The sequence below is a fragment of the Somniosus microcephalus genome, chromosome 29 (assembly GCF_052327205.1).
Source record: "Somniosus microcephalus isolate GS21.2 chromosome 29, FLI_Smic_1.0, whole genome shotgun sequence".
NCBI lineage: Eukaryota > Metazoa > Chordata > Chondrichthyes > Squaliformes > Somniosidae > Somniosus > Somniosus microcephalus.
This window is the reverse complement of record NC_141015.1, coordinates 10,211,524-10,233,840: the sequence shown is the minus strand read 5'-3', so window position 1 is coordinate 10,233,840 and position 22,317 is coordinate 10,211,524. Positions and strand designations below refer to the sequence as shown.

The following is a 22,317-nucleotide window of genomic DNA, read 5'->3' as shown; positions in this document are numbered from 1 at the left end:
GATGTGTCCGATGATGTCCTGGGTCACTGAAGCTGTTGAACTTGGGTGTATGGTAGAATGCTGCCCCATCTCAATGCTCCGGTTTCTTGTGTGTTGCTTCTAGAGCGAACTGTCCTGTTGAGAAAACAGGTCTTCAATTAGACTTGCCAAATCAGTCCCGGTTTATTGTTTGATTTGGGCGGGCTCATTAATGGTAACTTGATTAGAAATGTGTAAAATGGTTCCGGGATTCTGTACTGATTATTCAATGAGCTGTTGAGCTCCTAGTTAATTGTCATAGCTACACTCAGGTTTCGAGTCTCCTGTCTGAGCCCGAGATTTCTATGTAGGTTGGCGAGGTGATTTGTATCATGCATGTTTTGGATGGGGACTGCTCCTCCATGGGTCGATTGTTAGGATGTTAATGTCTAATAGGGGCTGAGTGAGGTTACACAGTTCCCCAGACAATTTGATTTACTCCAATACCCAAACTGTCTTTACAGAGGTTGATCCCATTCCCTGTTGCAGCCTTTTCTCCCTTTACAGGCCCAACATGCCTTTTAAAATGCCAAATCTTGGTTTCCGACCTTGAATCTCCCTCTGTTAGGCCCAATGCGTATTTTATCATCCTGAAGCTTGTTAGAAAGAGTCCAAAGTCATTTTCCTTAGGGTTTTCTTCTAGCTTTGGGGGATCTGTGAATTTTGAGAATCTTACACTTTCTGTTGAAAAGGTCTATGTTTTATACTCTTTTGGCAGTGGTTTCTTCTTTGAAGTTCTCTGCTGATGTCAGCTAATTGTCTTTATTGAGACCTCTGTTGAATGCTTTCTATCTTACTATCAATTCAACTATTGCATGCATAATTATGTCTCTACCTTTAGGTGTTTCAAAAACCATCATAAAAACAATATGATAGCTATGGTTTCTGTTTGATGCCATTCTTATCGAAGATTCTTCATTCAATTCTTAATATTGGCTTAACTGGTTTTTAGCAGACATTGTGACTCTCCTCACTGCTCCAAGTTCAATACAAACACAATGTAATTGCTTGGTGTATCTATTGAAGTCATATCTTCAAAGTGTTCTTGTTGGTATTGTGACAGAACCACCAAAGGACTCAGATCGTTTGTATATAAACGCCTGCTTTTTATATGTGTAACTGCTGGAGACTTACCCTCCCGGGAAAACCTGCAAAAAAAATGTAAGTTCAATGCGCACGCACTGCCTCTCCGGTGCACACGTTCCACCTCTGAACCCCTTCTTTCAAGGGAACGGAAGTTCCGGTTTCCCACGCATGAGCAGTGCATGCACGAAACCGGCACTTCCATTGGGCCTACAGGTGAGTACCCCATGCGTACTCACCCGTGGAGACCCGAATTTCTGGGCCATTGTGTTCGCGGCCGACTGGTGCTGGAACTGAGGCTGTTCTGCACTTCCCTGTTGAAGGGACATTTCCACTTTACCTCCCAGATTTGCTCTGTTTCTCACTTTCTCCTTTTGGCTGTTGTTGGGTCTGTCAGTACCGCATCTTTCTCATGTGACCGTTGATCATCATTGACCTTGGACCAGGCAAGAAAGGCAACTGTGGAGAGCATCACTAGATTGTGATAATGGATGGAAACTTCAGCTGATTTGTCGCATCCCAACCCAGGCCAATTGCAGCAGCCCAACTGCCGCTAAACAACTCACGAAGCACGTGCTCCCTTAAAACCCCCTGGGTCTCTGGCCAGAGGTTTGAATGTCCCATTGGCCTTGCCTGGAATGCACGTTGAATTCTGAGTAGAACCAAGATAAATTAATATTAATGGATTACAGCTTCCTCTGACAGACACACCTCCAGGTTCAGTGATCCACAGAACGGTGTTCACACCCAACTTTGTGGTTCAACTAACCCACGGACACTGATTAGATGGCTAATATATTCACCACCTTCTACAAACCAGACACTCTGGAGTCATCTTCTCCAGCCTCAGCTTAACATTGATATAAAGGTTTATCTCCATACAGAAAGCTCTATCTACCGACACAGGTGTTAGCCGTGGCTCAGTGGATAGCTCTCTCGCCTCTGAGTCAGAAGGTCGTGGGTTCATAGTCCCACTCCAGGGACTTGAGCACAAAAGTCTAGGCTGACACTACAGGGGTGATTTTGCCAATGGGGAGCTTTTGGAGGCGGGACTCCCACTTGTCGAGTTTCAGTCCCGCCTCCATCAACTTTTGGCCAACCCACGCTATTTTCCCTTGATTGACCTTGTTAAGCCTGCCCAGTGGGCTTAGCAGGCCAATTAAGGGAAAGCCGGTTGCAGAGAACGTCAGCGTATGACGTTTCATCAAAAATTTTTGACAGATGAATTGTCATCGTTTGACAGCTCTGTGACGCTGTCAAACACTGACATTCTCTGTAGTTTGATGAGGTCTTCAATTCAAGACCTCATCAAACCTCTTTCTTTTGCAGAAATGAAATGGTTGTTGCATTGGAGAATGCAACGGCCATCTGTCATCTCTGCCGCGGAGGTGCGAGACTCTCCGCATACCCACCGACTGAAGCCTGCAGGAAGAAACAACTTACCTCAGACACTCACCTCTCCATACTTGCACCCATCACTTACCTTCACAGCGCACTTTTGTACCCCTCCGACCCCCGCAGACCCACTACTCGCCTCGGTGACTGAGATAAAGAGTAGATTGCCTTTCAAAAGCTAGGCTTTATTAACCTTAAAAAACCAGCAAGTACATGTTGAGCACCCAGTCTCAACCAAACTGTAGAAAACTGAATTTAAGATGGCCACCACAGGTCACATGGAATCAACTAACCAATAAGTTTACAGCATATATCTCAAGGCAGGAAAACAGGCAACCAATTACAATGCTTCTTATAAAACAAGAATAATCACCACAGTGACCCTGGCGGGGTTCAGAGCCTTCGGGAAGCCCGCACTTGTCTGGTGACAATCCTATTTTCTGCCTGTTAACTACCTGTTATCCTGATGGCACGGAGGCGGGTTGGGGGCGGCTTGGGCACCCGCCCCCAAATTCTGCCATTTTCCCGGCAGTCCCGCCTCCATATCCACCTCCCCAGGGCTGGCAAGATCGCGCCCTCCATTGCAGTGCTGAGAGAGTGCTGCACTGTCGGAGGTGCCGACTTTTGAATGAGACGTCGGCTCTCTCAGGTGAGCGTAAAAGATCCCCTGGCACTATTTGAAGAAGAGCAGGGGAGCTCTCCCCGGTGTCCTGGCCAGTAATTATCCCTTAGTCAACATCACTAAAACGGATTATCTGGCTGTTATCACATTGCTGTTTGTGGGAGCTTGCTGTGCGCAAATTGGCTGCCGCGTTTCCTATATTACAACAGTGACTACACTTCAAAAGTACTTCATTGGCTGTAAAGCGCTTTGGGATGTCCTGAGGTCGAGAATGATATAGAAATGCAAGTCTTTCTTTATATACAGTGATCGTACCAGGGAACTGATCACAGGGGTCTTTACAGCTGAGTTAGCCTTGTCCTTGTCTGCTGCCTGCACACACACGACCTTTTCAGCAGGAGTCGCTGTCTACTGATCAAAACCTTCCCTTGTCTTGTCGGGGACGACAGCCGCTTCTCTATGCCACCTCCTTACCCCCTTCCCCCCCACCCCCACCCCCCACTTTCCACTCCAACCAAAGTCTGGGGTAAACCGGTCGGTTTTAATTTCTGGCCAACACTGCTGTCGGTATAGTGTGTGAATCTGGGACAAGTGAAACTCGCACCTTCATTTTGCCAGCTGATCTTTATCCTGTAATTGAGTATTTGGCGAGCTCTGTCTTTTTAAATTTTTGCATAATAGAGAGAATATGCAGACAAAAGTTTGACATATAAGAGAGAAATCGTGGGAAGATTCAAGTTATTAATAAAAGTCCTGAATTTAAACCTTTTAGGAACACGAAGCATAGTTGCAGATATATTTGATAAAGAAGGAAAACTGCTCATGAATTTCATCGCAAGTTTTATAAACATCAGTCCTCACTATACAGCCCCCCAAGCCAATAGAACGGTCTCTTTATTCGATAATGTAGACCTGGCTCTGTGGCTGGACTAACATCGTTGGTTTCACTGCGTGCCGCTCACTCCCGTGAGAGGAAAACCAGGTGATGAACAACACCGCGGGAGGTGGCTGGGAGGTCCCAGCTTCGATCCTGGGTCTTGACCAAGTTACGTGACAGCAGCTGGGGCCACTGGGTGACTTGTGGAATGAATCGGAACTTTTCTCGGTTATGTTCAACGCTGTTTTTCTTTTCCTCCTGTCCCCCGAGTTGAGTTAGTTTTAATCTTAATTTTGAAGCTTTAATTTGGGGATTTTTTAATTTTAGGAACAGGAGGAGGCTATTCAGCCCCTCGAGTCTGTTCCACCATTCAATGAGATCATGGCCGATCTGTATCTACCTGCCTTGGTTCCCGTATCCCTTAATACCCTTACCTAACAAAGACTTATCAATCCCTGTTTTGAAATTTTCAGTTGACCTCCAGCCTCAACAGCTTTTTGGGGGCGAGAGTTCCAGATTTCCACCACCCTTTGTGTTGAAGAAGTGCCTCTCTGACATCACCCCTGAATGGCCTGGCTCTAATTTTAAGGTTCTGCCCCCTTGTTCTAGACTCCCCCCACCAGAGGAAATAGTTTCTCTCTCGCTACCCCATCAAATCCTTTAAGCACCTCAATTAGATCGCCCCTTAATCGTCTAAACTCGAGGGAATACAAGCCCAGTCTGTGTAACCTGTCCTCACAATTTAACCCTTTTAGCCCCGGTATCATTCTAGTGACTATATTTAATATATAATGTGCATATATTTTATCTATTTAATATTTACATTTCTCTCAGTTGTGGAGCGCCCATTAATTCCCAGCAAAATGACCCTACCTGTGGAGCGGATAGAAACATAGAAGATAGGAGCAGGAGTAGGCCATTCGGCCCCTCGAGCCTGCTCCGCCATTTAATGAGATCATGGCTGATCATCCAAACTCAGTACCCTGTCCCTGCTTTCTCCCCATATCCCTTGATCCCTTTAGCCTTAAGAAATATATCTAACTCCTTCTTGAATATATTTAATGAATTGGCCTCAACTGTTTTGTGTGGTAGAGAATTCCACAGGTTCACCACTCTCTGGGTGAAGAAATTCCTCCTCATCTCTGTCCTAAATGACTTACCCCTTATCTTTAGACTGTGACCCCTGGTTCTGGACTCCCCCACCATCGGGAACATCCTTCCTGCATCTAGTCTGTCTAGTCCTGTTAGAATTTTATAAGTTTCAATGAGATCTCCTCTCATTCTTCTAAACTCCAGCGAGTATAAGCCCAATCGACCCAATCTCTCCTCATACGTCATTCCTGCCATCCCAGGTATCAGTCTGGTGAATCTTCGCTGCACTCCCTCCGTGACAAGAACATCCTTCCTCAGATAAGGCGACCAAAACTGCACACAATACTCAAGGTGCGGTCTCACCAAGGCCCTGTACAACTGCAGCAAGACATCCTTGCTCCTGTACTCGAATCCTCTCGCTATGAAGGCCAACATACCATTTGCCTTCTTAACCGCCTGCTGCACCTGCATGCTTACCTTCAGCGACTAGTGCACAAGGACACCCAGGTCTCGTTGCACTTACCCTTCTCCCAATCTGTTGCCATTCAGATAATAATCTGCCTTCCTGTTTTTGCCACCGAAGTGGATAACCTCGCATTTAACCACATTATACTGTATCTGCCATGCATCTGCCCAATCACCCAACCTGTCCAAATCATACTGGAGTTTCTCGGCATCCTCCTCACAGTACACACGCCCACCCAGCTTTGTATCGTCTGCAAACTTGGAGATATTACATCTAGTTCCCTCATCTAGATCATTAATATATATTGTGAATAGCTGGGGTCCAAGGACCGAGCCCTGCGGTACCCCACTAGTCACTGCCTGCCAATCGGAAAAAGACCCATTTATTCCAACTCTTTGCTTCCTGTCTGCCAACCAGTTCTGTATCCAAGTCAGTACCTTTGTGAAGGTATGTCCATTTAAACAGGCAGCCCCTCGGGTCCGAAGACTCGGGTCCCACACCCAGCCAATGCTGTTCAGCCACCGCTAGAGTTTGTCATTCACTACTGGAGATTTCCGCCTCCCAGATTAGGCATCTACTCCAGACCCTTGGATCCACTGTAAACCTTGATAAGATTAGAGGACTGTGTATAGTATAGTGTTGGGCTCCACGCTATAGGAAAGATACTGAGATTTTTTTTACTTGACTATTCCAATGCTCTCCTGGCATGTGCTCTCTGCGCTCCTCTAATTCTGGTCTCTTGCGCATCCCCGATTTGAATTGCTCCACCATTGGTGGCCTTGCCTTCAGCTGCCTGGGCCATAAGCTTTGGAATTCCCTCCCTAAACTTCTCTGCCTCTCTCTCTCTCTCCCTTTAAGACGCTCCTTAAAACCTACCTCTTTGACCAAGCTTTTAGTCATGTGTTCTAATATCTCCTTATGTGGCTCGGTGTCAAATTTCCTTGTATATTTATGCCTATTTATGATTTGCCTCAATATCATTAGGATCATAGAATCTTACAGCTCAGAAGGAGGCTGTTCAGCCCATCATGTCTGTACTGACTCTTTGAACGAGCTCTCCAATTGATACCACTCCCCCGCCCTTTCCCCATAGCCCTGCAAATTTTTCCTTTTCAAATACTAAAAGTAGCGCCACAGGTTAACAAGGCCATAAAAAAAGCAAACCAGGCACTAGGGTTTATTTCTAGAGGTATAGAATTGAAAAGTAGGGAAGTTATGCTAAACCTGTATCGAACCTTGGTTAGACCACACTTGGAGTACTTCGTACAGTTCTGGTCGCCATATTATAAACAGGATATAGAGGCACTGGAGAGGGTGCAGAGAAGATTTACAAGGATGATACCAGAAATGCGAGGGTATACATATCAGGAAAGGATGAACAGGCTGGGTCTCTTTTCTCTTGAAGAAAGAAGGCTGAGGGGTGACCTAATAGAGGTCTTTAAAATTATGAAAGGTTTTGATAGAGTGGATACAGAGAGAATGTTTCCACTTGTGGGGAAGAGCATAACTAGAGGCCATCAATATAAGATAGTCACCAAGAAATCCAATAGGGAATTCAGAAGAAACTTCTTTACCCAGAGAGTGGTGAGAATGTGGAACTCGCTGCCACAGGGAGTGGTTGAAGCGAATAGTATAGATACATTTCAGGGGAGGCTGGACAAACATATGAGGGAGAAGGGAATAGAGGGTTATGCTGATAGATTTAGATGAGGAAAGACGGGAGGAGGCTCGAGTGGAGCATAAACACCGGCATGGACTGGTTGGGCCGAATGGCCTGTTTCTGTGCCGTATGTCCGATGTAATCTGATGTAAAATATACGTACCCAAATTTCTTTTGTAAGTTACTATTGAATTTGCTTCCACCTCCTTTTCAGGCAATGCATTCCAGATCACAACAACTCTGGTTACCGACCCTTCTGCCAGTGGAAACAGTTTCTCCTTATTTACTCTATCAAAACCCTTCATGATTTTGAACACCTCTTTTAAAGCTCCTCTTAACTCTTAACCACTCCAGGGACTTGAGCATATAAAGCTAGGCTGACATGCCAGTGCAGTGCTGAGGGAGTGCTGCACTGTCGGAGGTGCCGTCTTTCGGATGAGACGTTAAACCGAGGCCCCGTCTGCCCTCTCAGGTGGACGTAAAAGATCCCACGGCCACTATTTTGTAGAAGAGTAGGGGAGTTATCCCCGGTGTCCTGGTCAATATTTATCCTGTAAGTGGTTTTTGATCCTAGCCCAATTGTTAGACGGACGGTTTGAATCGCCCCCGCCTTACGAAGGTTCTGTACCCGGGAATTATTATTCAGAGTGTAAATGAAATAAGTCACGGACAGGAATGGTTCGGTGAAAAATCAAACTTGTATTTATTTGGTCTAACATACACTGGCTAAAACATGCCCTACTAAACGAAATCACTGTCTCTGTGGAGAATAAAATCCAGATTACAATCAACATACATACAGTACACAACTGGGGACTATAACAAGCAGTAATTCCCTTGTTGCTATGGTGGACTCTAATTCCACCCCTACCAACGAATTCACCTGGTTGAACCAAACGAAGCTCCCCCCCTCGGAATAGCCCAAAAGCTTCACTTCTGAGAGACTGTGCTTACCCCCACACGCGGTCGGTTTCGATCGCTCCGCTCGTCGGCTTCTCTGGTACTTCTTGTTAGTTCGATCTTGTTGGAGCAGGGATCCAGAGAGAGAGAGCGAGAATGGTGGAAAAGAATCTATCTTTATAGTAGTCCCTATCTTTTCCCGCCAATCTTTAAAATCCTATTGTTTCTAAGCACTCCGGTGCTTAATCACTGATGAGTCATCCTCGGACCCATGCATATTGGATTAATGGCCCTAAGACTGGGACATACCTTTCGGTCTTTGTGTTGGGAAAAAAACTGGCTCCCTTTCGGCTGGCTGAGGCCAGTGGGTTCATTGTTCTGCTTCTCTTCTGAGATGGAGGTGAGAAGAGCTTTTGTATATTAGAGTGGCCTTTTAATAAGTTCAAGTTCAATGGCCCCCTTCCTTTTTCCAGGACTGTCGGGCGAACCCATACATTCCGGATGACTGACAGTTCTTTTGTCACAGCCAACCGCCATGCGTTCTCTGGAGTTTTAACAAACCAGTCCCCCACGCATTTGCACAGGGCGATCCCACCACAGGAAAAATGCCCTCAAAAAATCCCATAAAGTCCACAAAATATTCCCGACTGAGTCCATTCTTCAGAGACTTTGTGATCTCTTCAATTCCTCAACCAACATAACAAAAACAGATTACCTGGTCATTATCACACTGCTGTTTGTGGGCGCTTGATGTGCGCAAATTGGCTGCCGTGTTTCCCACATTACAACAGTGATTCCACTTTAAAAGTACTTCATTGACTGTAAAGCGCTTTGAGATGTCCGGTGGTCGTGAAAGGCGCTATATAAATGCAAGTCTTTCTTTCTCTGCTCCAATGAGAATAACCCCAGCTTCTCCAGTTTCTCCATGTAACTGAAGTCCCTCATCCCTGGTACAATTCCAGTAAATCTCCTCTGCACCCTCTCCAAGGCCTTGACATCCTTCCTAAAGTGTGATGCCTAGAATTGGACACAATACTCCAGCTGGGGTCTAACCAGTGATTTATAAAGGTTTATCATAATTTCCTTGCTTTTGTACCCATGTCTCTATTTATAAAGCCCAGGATCCCACACGCTTTTTTAACAGCCTTCTCAACTTGTCCTGCCATCTTCAGAGATTTGTGTATGTGAACCCCCAGGTCTCTCTGTTCTTGCACAACCTTTAAAATTGTACCATTGTGGCGGAGACCACATAGGGACAATAACACAATTCACTATTTATAGCCAATGTTGTTATATGTACATACTTGGTTGGGTTATCGGGGCAGGGTCCCTTTAAGAGCGTCGGTAGCGTGATGACGTCATGCGTCGGTAGCGTGATGACGTCATAGCCCTGCAACGAGGCTGAGACCCTCAGTCCTCATTGGAGAGTGAATAAAGTAACACGCGTTTTGCCTTTGCTGCAACAATAGTCTCAGAGCCTGTTGATTTCTAGCGACCCCAACACCATTCCTTTTCTAAAATATATATAAATCAAACAGAAATCCTGTGGCCTTTTCAATACATGGATTTTGTTTTGGATTTCGATAGCCAGCCTCCTCCTCGTCATCTTCTCTCCCCTCCCCTCCCTCATCCCTTCTTCTCCTCCCTCTCTTCCTCCAGCCCTTTCTTCCCTTCCCGTCGCTCCCTTTTTCTACCCCTCTACTCCCACTATCCCCCTCTCCTACCATGTCCCCTCCCCCTCCCCTCTTCTCTCTACCTTTACGGTCCTCCCCTTTGCCTCCCCTACCATCCCTCTTCCCTTCTTACCTCCTTTCTCCTCTAGCTACTTTCCTTCCATTCCCTCCCCTCCATCCCCTTTCCTCCTCCCTGGCCCTACTCTCCTTCCATTCCTGTACCCTCCACCCTCCTCTCCCCCTTCACCTAAGACTGACTGACTGGCTCTTGCACCCGTTCTCTTGTCCATATCTCCACCTCGACAGCTGCGCCCCTTTAAATTAGTCCAGGTCAGATTTCCCTCCAACATTTTACACTTAAATTGATTTATATATTATTATTTTATGTTTATATATTTATTAAAAAGAAAATACTTGCATTTCTATAGCGCCTTTCATGACCCCAGGACATCCCAAAGTATTTTACAACCAACTTTTGAAGTGTAGTCACTGTTGTAATGTAGGAAACGCGGCAGTCAATTTGTGCACAGCAAGCTCCCACAAACAGCAATGTGATAATGACCAGATCATCTGTTTTTTTTTAGTGATGTTGGTTGAGGAAGACCCCTGCTCTTCTTCAAATAGTGCTATAGGATCTTTTACATGCAGGCAGACGGGGCCTCAGTTTAATGTCTCTGAAAGACGGCACCTCTGACAGTGCAGCAGTCACTCAGTACTGCACTGGAATGCCGGCCTAGATTGTGTGCTCCAATCTCAGGAGTGGGACTTGACCCACTACCTTCTAACTCAGAGGCAAGTGTGCTACCCACTGTGCTGCGGCCAACTCCTAATATATGTGTGTGTATGTATTTCTATATCTATGTGGATATACTGATTGTATATGTGAGTATCTGCTCATAGAGATATGAAGATTTATTGGCTCTGGTCAGATCAGCAAGCAGTATGGTTTCTGAGAGACCCTTTTGTTTAGTGATCCACTCTAATAGCTTCAATTGCTGTTTACAGGAGACAGCAGATATGTTAAAGACTCATCTCAAAGAGGAGCTATGTGGTAGCATGGAAGGGGAAGAGGACGAAGACATGTATGAATCCATGGCAACGGTGACCAAAGACATCTTGATGAAATGCAGCTTAAACCCCGGCTGTGATGAGGACATCTATGAATCGATGATTGAAATGCTCCCTCCGGCAGGGATAATGGAAAGCACTTGTGAGTCGGAACAGAATTCTGTAGCTGAAGCAATGAGGTGGTGGGTGAGGGCACTGCCCACAGTAGGGCTGGGCCAGACACAACTGAGCTCCCAGGATTGATTACTAGTCTGTGCTGACGGCAGTGTCGCGACTCGGGAGAACGAAACAAATAAACGGCCGGGACTTGAGAGAGGGAAAGATACAGCCAGGATTTGGGAATGGGAAACAACAAACAGCTGGGATTCGAGAGAGGGACATATTAGACAATAAATGAGTGAAAATTATGGTATGTCTGAGGTGTCTTTGTTTGATTCTGTAAGATAACATTTCAGTAAATTTGCTTTTAGATGAGTCAATGTCTAAGGTAACTGGAATGGCCCACGCAGCTCCATCTACCCCAGCCCCTTTTGGTTCAACGAAAGATTGCATACTGAGAAAGTTTCTTCAAGGTGGGTCTTGTTTTGTGCTTTGGTTCTTTCCCTTCTCTCTGTCATTCCCCTGAAGACATGCGCTCATCGACTTGACAATGGCAGCCTTCACCCAACTGGCTATTTCATCTCCAGTGGTCCGAGACAATGAGAGAACTGGCAATTCCACCTTGGAAGGTATCACAGTCTATGGCAACCCTGTCTTCATCCACCATCCACGCATGTCATTGGATAGTGAGGAGGATTGGAAGTTCTGGCTGATTTCTCTCCTCCTTAACCCAGGATCACCAAATCTAAAGGTAGCTGGCACTCTGGCCGAGATCAGCTCATCCTGAGGATCACACCTGGGACCTTCCTGGTCTTCGAGGCTCAGAACCACACCACATGGAGAATTTCCCATTTGAACCCTTGAGGAGCTTGGTGCCTGTTTCTTAAACATTATTTAACTTGTGTTTGAACAATCGTTATTGCAGGGAGTAACGACGTAACTGTGGAGTGCGATGCCCCTTATGAAGAGAGCGGGGAGGATGTATACGAGACTGTGATAGATGATGGCTATCCTCAAGAGATTGTGAGCAGACCCCCAGCTCCTGTCCCTAGACCACAAGTTGCTCCCAACGTTGATGAAATGAAGCCCTACATTTCCAAAGGTGAGCAGGAAGCAGTTTTTGAAGTAAAAGATAATGGGAGTTCACAAGATACATACAGCTGAGGAGGGCCATTCGGCCCATCTTAATTCATCCATCCAGAAACCATCCCCCTGCCCCAGCTCCCACCACTGCCCTACATCCCCCCCCCCCCCAGAGCCTGTACAGTTTGATCATGACTTCTTATGTATATCTTACTGTAGTTTGACATCTTATTGTCTCTGTTGGTGATGTTGAGTGTTCAGTCTACTAAAACTCCTAGATCTCTTTCAACCTCGTCATTAGCTATTTTAGCACCATTCATGGAGTCCGTGTGTTGCCCATTTCTCCCTGTGTGCAGTACTTTAGGACGTGACTGCATTACATTTCATCTGCTAACTCACATATTTTGTTCAGCTCATTCTGTAATTTCTGCTCTGCCTTACTCGATTACAGTGCCCCTCCCAGTTTGGTATCATCTGCAATCTGACCAATTGTTGTTGAGTTTCTGAATCCAAGTCATTGATGTAAGTTGAAACAGCAGTGGTCCCAACACTGAGCCCTGGGCACAGCACTCCATACTTCCCACCCCACCCCCCCCCCAACCCTGAAGTTTGGAAGTTTAAGTACATAACGCCATAGGGTTTACCACACTCCATTTGGGTTGTCACTTCCTCAAAGGAGATTGGTCAGACAGGGCACCACCTGTTCTTACCTGAAATCCATGTACCCACACATAGCCACAGTGGTCACTAGATTATGTTCAAGAGCAGAATCCTTGGCATTTTTTTGCTTCCATAGCCAAGTCAAGCTGAAGCCAATTGCAGCATCTCCACTGCTGACCCAGGTGAGATCAGTTAACTTAATGAGGATCAAACCTGGTCAGTGTGGCTCAGTAGAACACCAGCTGGTGCATTTACCCAGAGGACTAAGTCCCACCATCTTTGTAGAAAATCAGAGTTTATAGATTCTAAGACAGCTAGAAGTAAGAGAATCAAATCCTCGATCAAGACCAAAACTGAAGAACATTAGGAACAGGAAAAGTCCATTTGCCCTAAAAGGTCACTCCTTTTTATCCAATCCCATCCTTCTTGCCTGCCTTCTCATCCTGTTCCTCAATCCCTTCTGCTTCCATGAAGCTCATTTAATTGCCTCTTGAACCCATGTGTACTGTCCCTTACAGTGACCTTCTCTGTTAACTTATTCTACAACTCCATTAGCCCTCGTATATCAACCTCTCACCAGATCACCTTGATCAGTCGCCTTCATAATCTAAAAGACTTCAACTGGGTAAGAGTGAAGTCTCCTCTGTGCACAAGCCCAACTCCCTTAACTTTTCCCCACGTGACTCGAGGTCACTTTGGTCCATTTGCATCAGAGCTTCTCTTTCAGCAGCAAAAGTCAACGTTCACAAACTTACTGGAGTGAGAGCCGCTGGATATCAGCGAACCTGCTGGCACTGCCGCCAAGACTTTCTTGATGAGTCCCCCTGGTTTGGCTGCTGAAGAGCTCGCTTTCTGCTTTCCAGAGTTAATCAATTACATGCAAAACAATTAACGTGTTACTCTAATCTGATCCAATCCAATTCCCTTCATTAAGTTATTTAATTAATCATTTGGGTAATAATTTTTTGGAATCATAGAATGATAGAGCGCAGACGGAGGCCATTCGGCCCATCGTGCCTGTGCCAGCTCTTTGAAAGAGCTCTCTAATTAGTCCCACTCCCTGCTCTTTCCCCACAGCCCTGCAAATTTCTCCCCTTCAAGTATTTATCCAATTCCCTTTTGAAAGTTATTATTGAATCTGCTCCCACCGCCCTTTCAGGCAGCGCATTCCCGATCACAACAACTCGCTGTGGAAAAACATTTCTCCTCATCTCCCCCCTGGTTCTTTTACCAATGATCTTAAATCTGTGTCCGCTGGTTACCGACCCTCCTGCCAGTGGAAATGGTTTCTCCTTATTTACATTTTAATGTTTCTACTTCGAAGAAACTGAATGGAAAACTGTGCGTCACATCTGCGAGACAACATAGTCACCTGACAGGACAGCCACTTCCCTTTCTCTTTCTGAAGGGCTTTGTGAAATGTTGTTGTGTTCATTTATGAACGACAGTTTTACTTCACACATCGGTTCAATTTCCTGTTTGCGAAAAACTTTTGCTTTTCTGTGAACCGCACCAGGGCATGTAGGTGCTCAAGTGTGTAAAGACCAATGACCTTGCCCAGAGGGTACAGTACAGAGGGTTGGCAGGACTATTTTAGCAGTGACTATTTTTAACTTGCTTTTTTTATTGCATCATACTTCAAGAGCAGTTAGCATTTTTGCTATAGAAACACTTGGATAGAAAAGTCAGCACAGAAGGAGGCCATTCGGCCCATCGTACCTGTGCCGGCTCTTTGAAAGAGCCGTCCAATTAGTCCCAATCCCTCCCGTTCTTCCCCACAGCCCAGCAAATTTCTCCCTTTCAATAGCAAATTCCCTTTTAAAAATTATTATTGAATCTGCTTCCACCACCTGTTCAGGCAGTGCGTTCCAGATCATTAAAAATTTTCCTCCTCTCCCCCCTGAATTTTTTGCCAATTATCTTAAATCTGTGTCCTCTGGTTACCGACCCTCCAGCCACTGGAAACAGTTTCTCCTTATTTACTCTACCAATTACCACCACCCTCCTCCCCCCACCCCTCCCCCAAGCCCCCATGTACTGACTAACATGAGCCCACAGCATAAAACTTTCATTACGAGCTCTTGGGAAGGCTCAGAGGATCAGTGTACAACATGCTGAAGTGTGGAGCCATACAGACCAGGTTCAACTCCCTGTCTGTGCTGTGCTGGCTGGTCCTAGACGGCAGGGATGCTGCATTTGGCCTCAGTGCCCTGGGTTAGGGATTGAGGAAAATCCACCTGCTACTGATTGCCATCCAGTGACTCGCACTGGAAAGTGCAAATGTTACGCAGAATTACATCGAGTCTACAGCACTGAAACAGGCCATTCGGCCTAACTGGCCTCTGCCAGTGTTTATCCACCACTTGAGCCTCCTCTCGCCCTGCTTCATCTAACACTATCAGCATATCCTTCTATTTAATAGAATAAAAAAGGTGGGGAGGGGTTAGGTGAGGGGAAATTTAGAAATCTAAAGAGAAAGGTCGAGGCAATAGAGCAGTGTAGCGATTTGGGTGAAAATAAGCAGTGTGACAGGAAGGGACAGAGAGTTTAACGGTAGCAGTGCAGCAGAGAATAAGGTCAAAGCAGGGAATAATGGTAAAAAAAATTAAATTAAAGGCTCTTTATCTGAATGCATGAAGCATTCATAACAAGATAGACGAACTAGTGGCACAAATAGAGATAAATGAGTTTGATCTAATAGCCATTACAGAGACGTGGTTGCAAGGTGACCAAGGTTGGGAACTAAATGTTCCAGGGTACTTGACATTTCGAAAAGTCAGGCAGAAAGGAAAAGGAGGGGGAGTAGCCCGGATAATAAAGGATGACATAAACACAGTAGAGAGAAAGGATCTCGGCTCGGAAGATCAGGAAGTAGAATCAGTATGGGTGGAGATAAGGAATAACAAGGGGCAGAAAACACTGGTGGGAGTAGTATATAGGCCCCCTAACAGTAGCTATAGCGTTGGACAGAATATTAATCAAGAAATAGTAGGAGCTTGTAACAAAGGTAATGCAATAATCGTGGGGGACATTAATCATCATATAGACTGGACAAATCAAATTGGCAAAGGTAGTCTGGATGACGAGTTCATGGAATGCATTCAGGATAGTTTCCTAGTACAATACATCATGGAACCAACCAGGAAACAGGCTGTTTTACATCTTGTCTTGTGTAATGAGACAGGGTTAATTAGCAATCTCATAGTAAAGGATCCTCTGGGACAGAGTGATCATAATATGATAGAATTTCACGTTAAGTTTGAGAGTGACTCGCCAAAGTCCAAAACTATAGTCTTAAACTTAAATAAAGCTAATTACATAGGTGTGAGGGGTGAGTTGGCTAAAGTAGATTGGAAAAATAGATTAAAAGGTATGGCGGTAGATAAGCAGTGGCTAGCATTTAAAGAAATATTTCATAATTCTCAACAAAAATACATTCCATTGAGAAACAAAAACTCCACAGGAAAAGTGATCCAACCATGGCAAACTAAAGAAGTTAAGGATAGCATTAGATTGAAAGAAGAAGCTTATGTTGCAAAGAATAGTAGTAAGCATGATGATTGGGAAGTTTCAGAAACCAGCAAAGGATGACCAAAAAATTGATAAAAAGGGAAAAAATAGAATGAGAGAAAACTAGCAAGAAATATAAAAGCAGATTGTAAGAGCTTCTACAAGTATGTAAAAAGAAGAGAGTAGCAAAAGTAACCGTTGGTCCCTTAGCGGCTCAGACAGGAGAAATTATTATGGGGAATAAGAAAATGGCAGAAACATTAAACAAATATTTTGTATCTGTCTTCACAGTTGAAGACACAGAAAGCATAACAAAAATGGTGGGGAACCAAGGGTCTAATGAGGGTGAGGAACTTAACGTAATTAATATAAGTAGAGACAAAGTACTAGAGAAACTAATGGAACGAAAAGACAACAAATCCCCTGGACCCGACGGCCTACATCCTAGGGTTCTAAAAGAGGTGGCTGAAGAGATAGTGGATGCATTGGTTTTGATCTTCCAAAATTCCCTAGATTCTAGAACGGTCCCAGTGGATTGGAAGGTCACAAATGTAACACCGCTATTCAAGAAAGGAGGGAGAGTAAAAACAGGGAACTACAGGCCAGTTAGCCTGACACCAGTCGTTGGGAAAATGCTGGAATCCATTGTTAAGGAAGTGATAACAGAGCACTTAGAAAATCATAACATGATTAGGCAGAGTCAACATGGTTTTATGAAAGGGAAATCGTGTTTGACAAATTTATTAGAGTTTTTTGAGGATGTAACTAGCAGGGTAGATAAAGGGGAACCAGTGGATGTAGTATATTTGTATTTCCAAAAGGCATTCGATAAGGTGCCACATAAAAGGTTATTACACAAGATTAAGGCTCATGGGGTTGGGGGTAATATTGTAGCATGGCTAGAGGATTGATTAACGGATAGAAAACGGAGAGTAGGGATAAATGGATCTTTTTCAGGTTGGCAGGCTGTAACTAGTGGGGTGCCACAAGGATCAGTGTTGGGGCCTCAGCTATTTACAATCTATATTAATGATGAAGGGACCGAGTGTAATGTATCCAAGTTTGCTGACGATACAAAGCTAGGTGGGACAGTAAGCTGTGAGGAGAACACAGAGAGTCTGCAAAGGGATATAGATAGACTAAGTGAGTGGGCAGTAAGGTGGCAGATGGAGTATAATGTAGGGAAGTGTGAGGTTATTCACTTTGGTAGGAAGAATAAATAAATGGTGAGAAACTTTCAAATGTTGGTGTTCAGAGAGATCTGGGTGTCCTCGTGCAAGAAACACAGAAAGCTAACATGCAGGTACAGCAAGCAATAAGGAAGGCAAATGGCATGTTGGCCTTTATTGCAAGGGGTTTGGAGTATAAGAGTAAGGAAGTCTTGCTACAATTGTACAGGGCCTTGGTGAGACCACACCTGGAGTGCTGTGCACAGTTTTGGTCTCCTTATCTAAGGAAGGATATACTTGCCTTGGAGGCGGTGCAACGAAGGTTCACCAGATTGATTCCTGGGATGAGAGGGCTGTCCTATGATGAGAGATTGTGTAGAATGGGCCGATACTCTCTGGAGTTTAGAAGAATGATAGGTGATCTCATTGAAACATACAAGATTCTGAAGGGGATTGACAGGGTAGATGCTGAGAGGTTGTTTCCCCTGGCTGGAGTGTCTAGAACTAGGGGGGCATAGTCTCAGGATAAGAGGTCGGCCATTTCAAGCCGAGATGAGGAGAAATTTCTTCACTCAGAGGGTTGTGAATCTTTGGAATTCTCTGCCCCAGAGGGCTGTGAATGCTGAGTCTTTGAGTATATTCAAGACTGAGACAGATAGATTTTTGTACTCTCGGGGAATCAAGGGATATGGAGATCGGGCGAGAAAGTGTTGAGGTCGATGATCAGCCGTGATCTTATTGAATGGCTCGAGGGCCCGTATGGCCTACTTCTGCTCCTATTTCTTATGTTCTTATAGAGGACAATGTTATGTTCTGCACAATTTGCATACAGCCATGTTAAAAACTGCTGTAGCTTGTTGTTAAACAACCCACATAACAATCCCCACCAATATAAGAACATAAGAAATAGGAGCAGGAGTAGGCCAATCGGCCCCTCGAGCCTGCTCCCCCATTCAATAAGATCATGGCTGATCTGATCCTAACCGCCAATCCACTATCACAGAAGCATCTCCTGAATCTAACAGAATTAGACACACGAAATAGGAGCAGGATCAGGCTACACGGCCCCTGGGCCTGCTCCACTACCCACAGGGCCATGACTGATCCGAACCTAGACTCATGTCCAAATTCCTGCCTGCTCCCCATAACCCTTAATTCCCTTTACTTCTAGGAAACTGTCTATTTCTGTTTTAAATTTATGTAATGATGTAGCTTCTACAGCTTTTTGGGGCAGCATATTCCATGGACCTACCACCCTCTGAGTGAAGTAGTTCCTCCTTATCTCAGTTATGAAAGAGCAGCCCCTTATTCTAAGACTATGCCCCCTAGTTCTAGTTTCACCCATCATCGGGAACATCCTCCCCGCATCCACCCGATCCAACCCCTTCACAATCTTATATGTTTCAATAAGATCGCCTCTCATTCTTCTGAACTCCAATGAGTAGAGTCCCAATCTACTCAACCTCTCCTCATATGTCCATCCCCTCATCCCCGGGATTAACCGAGTGAACCTTCTTTGTACTGACTCGAGAGCAAGTATGTCTTAAGTATGGACACCAAAACTGTACGCAGTATTCCAGGTGCGGTCTCACCAATACCTTGTACAACTGAAGCAATACCTCCCTATTTTTATATTCTATCCCCCTAGCAATGAAAGCCAACATTCCATTGGCCTTCTTAATCACTTGCTGCACCTGCATACTAACCTTTTGAGTTTCGTGCACCAGGACCCCCAGATCCCTTTGTACTTCAGTACTTTCCAGTTTCTTGCCATTAAGATAATAACTTGCTCTACGATTTTTCCTGCCAAAGTGCATAACCTCACACTTTCCAGTATTGTGTTCCATCTGCCAAATCTCTGCCCACTTACTTAGCCTGTCTATGTCCCCTTGCAGGTTTTTTATGTCCTCCTCACTCACTACTTTCCCCCCCATCTTAGTATCATCTGCAAACTTTGATATGTTACACTCGGTCCCCTCCTCCAAATCGTTAATATAGATTGTGAAGAGTTGGGGACCCAGCACTGACCTTTGCGGAACACCACTAGTTACTGATTGCCAGTCTGAGAATGAACCATTTATCCCAACTCTCTGCCTTCTGTTAGATAGCCAATCCTCTATCCATGCCAGAATATTACCCCCAATCCCGTGATTTTTTATCTTAAGCAATAATCTTTTGTGTGGCACCTTGTCAAATGCCTTTTGGAAGTCTAAATACACTACGTCCACTGGTTCCCCTTTATCCACCCTATATGTTACTTCCTCAAAGAACTTCAGCAAATTTGTCAAACATGACTTCCCCTTCATAAAACCATGCTGACTTTGTCCTATTAAGTTATGATTATCCAAATGTCCTGTTACTGTCTCCTTAATAATGGACTCCAAAATTTTACCTACCACAGATGTTAGGCTAACCGGTCTATAGTTTCCAGCCTTCTGTCTACTGCCCTTTTTAAATAAGGGTGTTACATTAGCAGTTTTCCAGTCTGCCGGGACCATTGCCGAGTCCAGGGAGTTTTGGAAAATTATTACCAATGCATCCACAATCCCTACCGCCACTTCCCTCAAGACCCTAGGATGTAAGCCATCAGGACCAAGTGATTTATCCGCCTTGAGTCCCATTATTTTACCGAGTACCACTTCCTTAGTGATTTTGATCGTGTTTAGCTCCTCCCCCCTGTTTGTCCAGTGTTGGGATATTCTTAATGTCTTCTACTGTAAAGACACTAAATCCTATGAATAAAATATTCATTCAGTGTTTTTGCCATCTCCATATTTCCCACCATTAATTTCCCGGTCTCATCCTCTAAGGGACCAACATTTACTTTAGCCACCCTTTTTCTTTTTATATAACTATAAAAACTCTTACTATCTGTTTTTATATTTTTTGCTAATTTACTTTCATAATCTATCTTCCCTTTCTTAATCAATCTTTTTGTTATTTTTTGCTGTCTTTTAAAGTTTTCCCAATCCTCTATCCTCCCACTAGATTTGGCTACCTTATATGTCCTTGTTTTTAGTCGAATCCTATCCTTAATTTCTTTACTTAGCCACGGATGGCTGTCTTCTTTTACACCCTTTTCTTCTCAGTGGAATATATATTTTTTGGAAGTTGTAAAATAACTCCTTAAATGTACACCACTGATCATGTATCGTCTTACCCTTTAATCTATTTTCCCAATCCACTCTACTCAATTCCGCTCTCATACCTTCATAGTCTCCTTTATTCAAGCTTAGCACGCTTGTTTGAGATCCAACCTTCTCACCCTCTAATTGAATATGGAATTCAACCATGTTATGGTCACTCATTCCAAGGGGATCCTTTACTAGGACATTTTTAATTAATCCTGTCTCGTTACACAGGACCAGATCTAAGGTTGCTTGCCCCCTGGTCGGTTCAGTTACATACTGCTCAAGAAACCCATCCCTAATACACTCAATGAACTCATCCTCAAGGCAGCCCTGCCCAATTTGATTTGTCCAATTAATATGATAGTTAAAATCCCCCATAATTATAGATGTTCCCTTATTACAAGCCTCAACTATTTCCTGATTGATACTCCATCCAACAGAGTTGCCACTGTTCGGAGGCCTATAGACTACGCCCACTAGTGTTTTTTTCCCCTTATTATTCCTTACCTCCACCCAAACTGTTTCATTATCCTGATCTTTTGACCCAATATCATTTCTCTGTATCACAGTGATTCCTTCCTTTATTAACATAGCCACCCCACCTCCCCTTCCTTCCTGCCTGTCCTTCCTGATCGTTAAATAACCTGGTATGTTTAATTCCAGGCATTGTCACCCTGCAGCCATGTTTCTGTAATGGCCACAAGATCATACCCATATGTATTTATTTTATGTATATAAATATCTTATTTAATCCAATATTTTAGAGTCATAGGCCTAGAAATTCGGTTGGTAGCGCCAGCGACTAACGCCTAAAGAGCCCGAGAATTGGGGCGTTACCCAATTTTTGGGCGGGCGCAGTGAATATAGCGCCACCTCCCATATTGAGTATCTTTTTAGCGCCGGCGCGAACTCTTTTCACTCGCCCGCGGGCGCAGGCAGATCATGACGTCATTTCAGTGTGCAACACCATTTTGGCGCCCCGGACCGGATATTCGGTGGCGCCCGCAACCTTTTCGCCTGGCGCTATTAGTGACAGTTGGATGGAGCGTTCCCAGGCCCTTCTCGGACTCGGGGGGCGCTATTTAAAGGGGACAGCGCTAGTATAAAAGCTGTAGCCATTTGGGCTGGCCATTCTGATCGTTGCTGGAGAGAGTTGCTGACCTTCTGTTGGACAGTAATTTTCTCATTGAGCCTTCGGAGGCACTGGCACTAGCAGCTTGAGGGCCCGGCTCCCGAGCTGGTGATGCAGCATCTGAAAGCAGGGAGGTGGAAGAGTGGCTTTAGCAAAAGGACAGCTTGGCAGCAAGGGATGCCAGATTGCGGCAAGGCTATGACATGGGTCCACAGTGAGAAAGCATGCTGGTGGGGGGAACAAGTGGAAGGAGACAGTTGTAAAAGGTGAGAACCTTACCATCACTGTCGACAATGGGGTCGGCAGCTGCAGTGGTTACAGGACCAGTCAGACGTCCTCCAAGAATCTGGTAGACTCTCTCCTCGAGATCCGTGAGAGTGACCACTTGTGGAGGTCCTCCACCGGTGCGAAGCTGGTCTTTGCCAATCCTCGCCAGCTTGGACTGCAGGGGAAAGGAGGGGAAGTTATGTTACATGATGCCCTGAGTGATCATCTCATGCCCCCCATGGAGCAAGAGCCCTTACATGACGCCTTGAGTCAAATGTGCATGTGTGTGCCCAGAAAGGGCCATGGGTGCTTGCTGGCAGATGGCCAATGGGGCACAGCCTACCCTGTAGCCATAAAGACAGGTGCAAATGAAGGGATGCAGAAGTTTGCAGAAACAACACTCACCCTCACG

At 44.9% G+C, this 22,317-nt stretch overlaps 1 protein-coding gene across 3 annotated transcripts in view; it reads left to right on the top strand.

The window, feature by feature from the left end:
* The window catches only part of pik3ap1 (phosphoinositide-3-kinase adaptor protein 1), a 166,155-nt gene that overhangs the window by 110,411 nt on the left and 33,427 nt on the right, over nucleotides 1-22,317 (top strand). For 2 of the 3 annotated variants that reach the window (XM_085970147.1, XM_085970144.1), the window contains exons 8-10: nucleotides 10,792-10,996; nucleotides 11,325-11,426; nucleotides 11,879-12,055. In XM_085970147.1, coding sequence (XP_085826273.1) covers nucleotides 10,792-10,996; nucleotides 11,325-11,426; nucleotides 11,879-12,055 — 484 coding nt within the window. The remainder of the gene's footprint in view (nucleotides 1-10,791; nucleotides 10,997-11,324; nucleotides 11,427-11,878; nucleotides 12,056-22,317) is intronic. The other variant, XM_085970146.1, reaches the window with a different exon arrangement.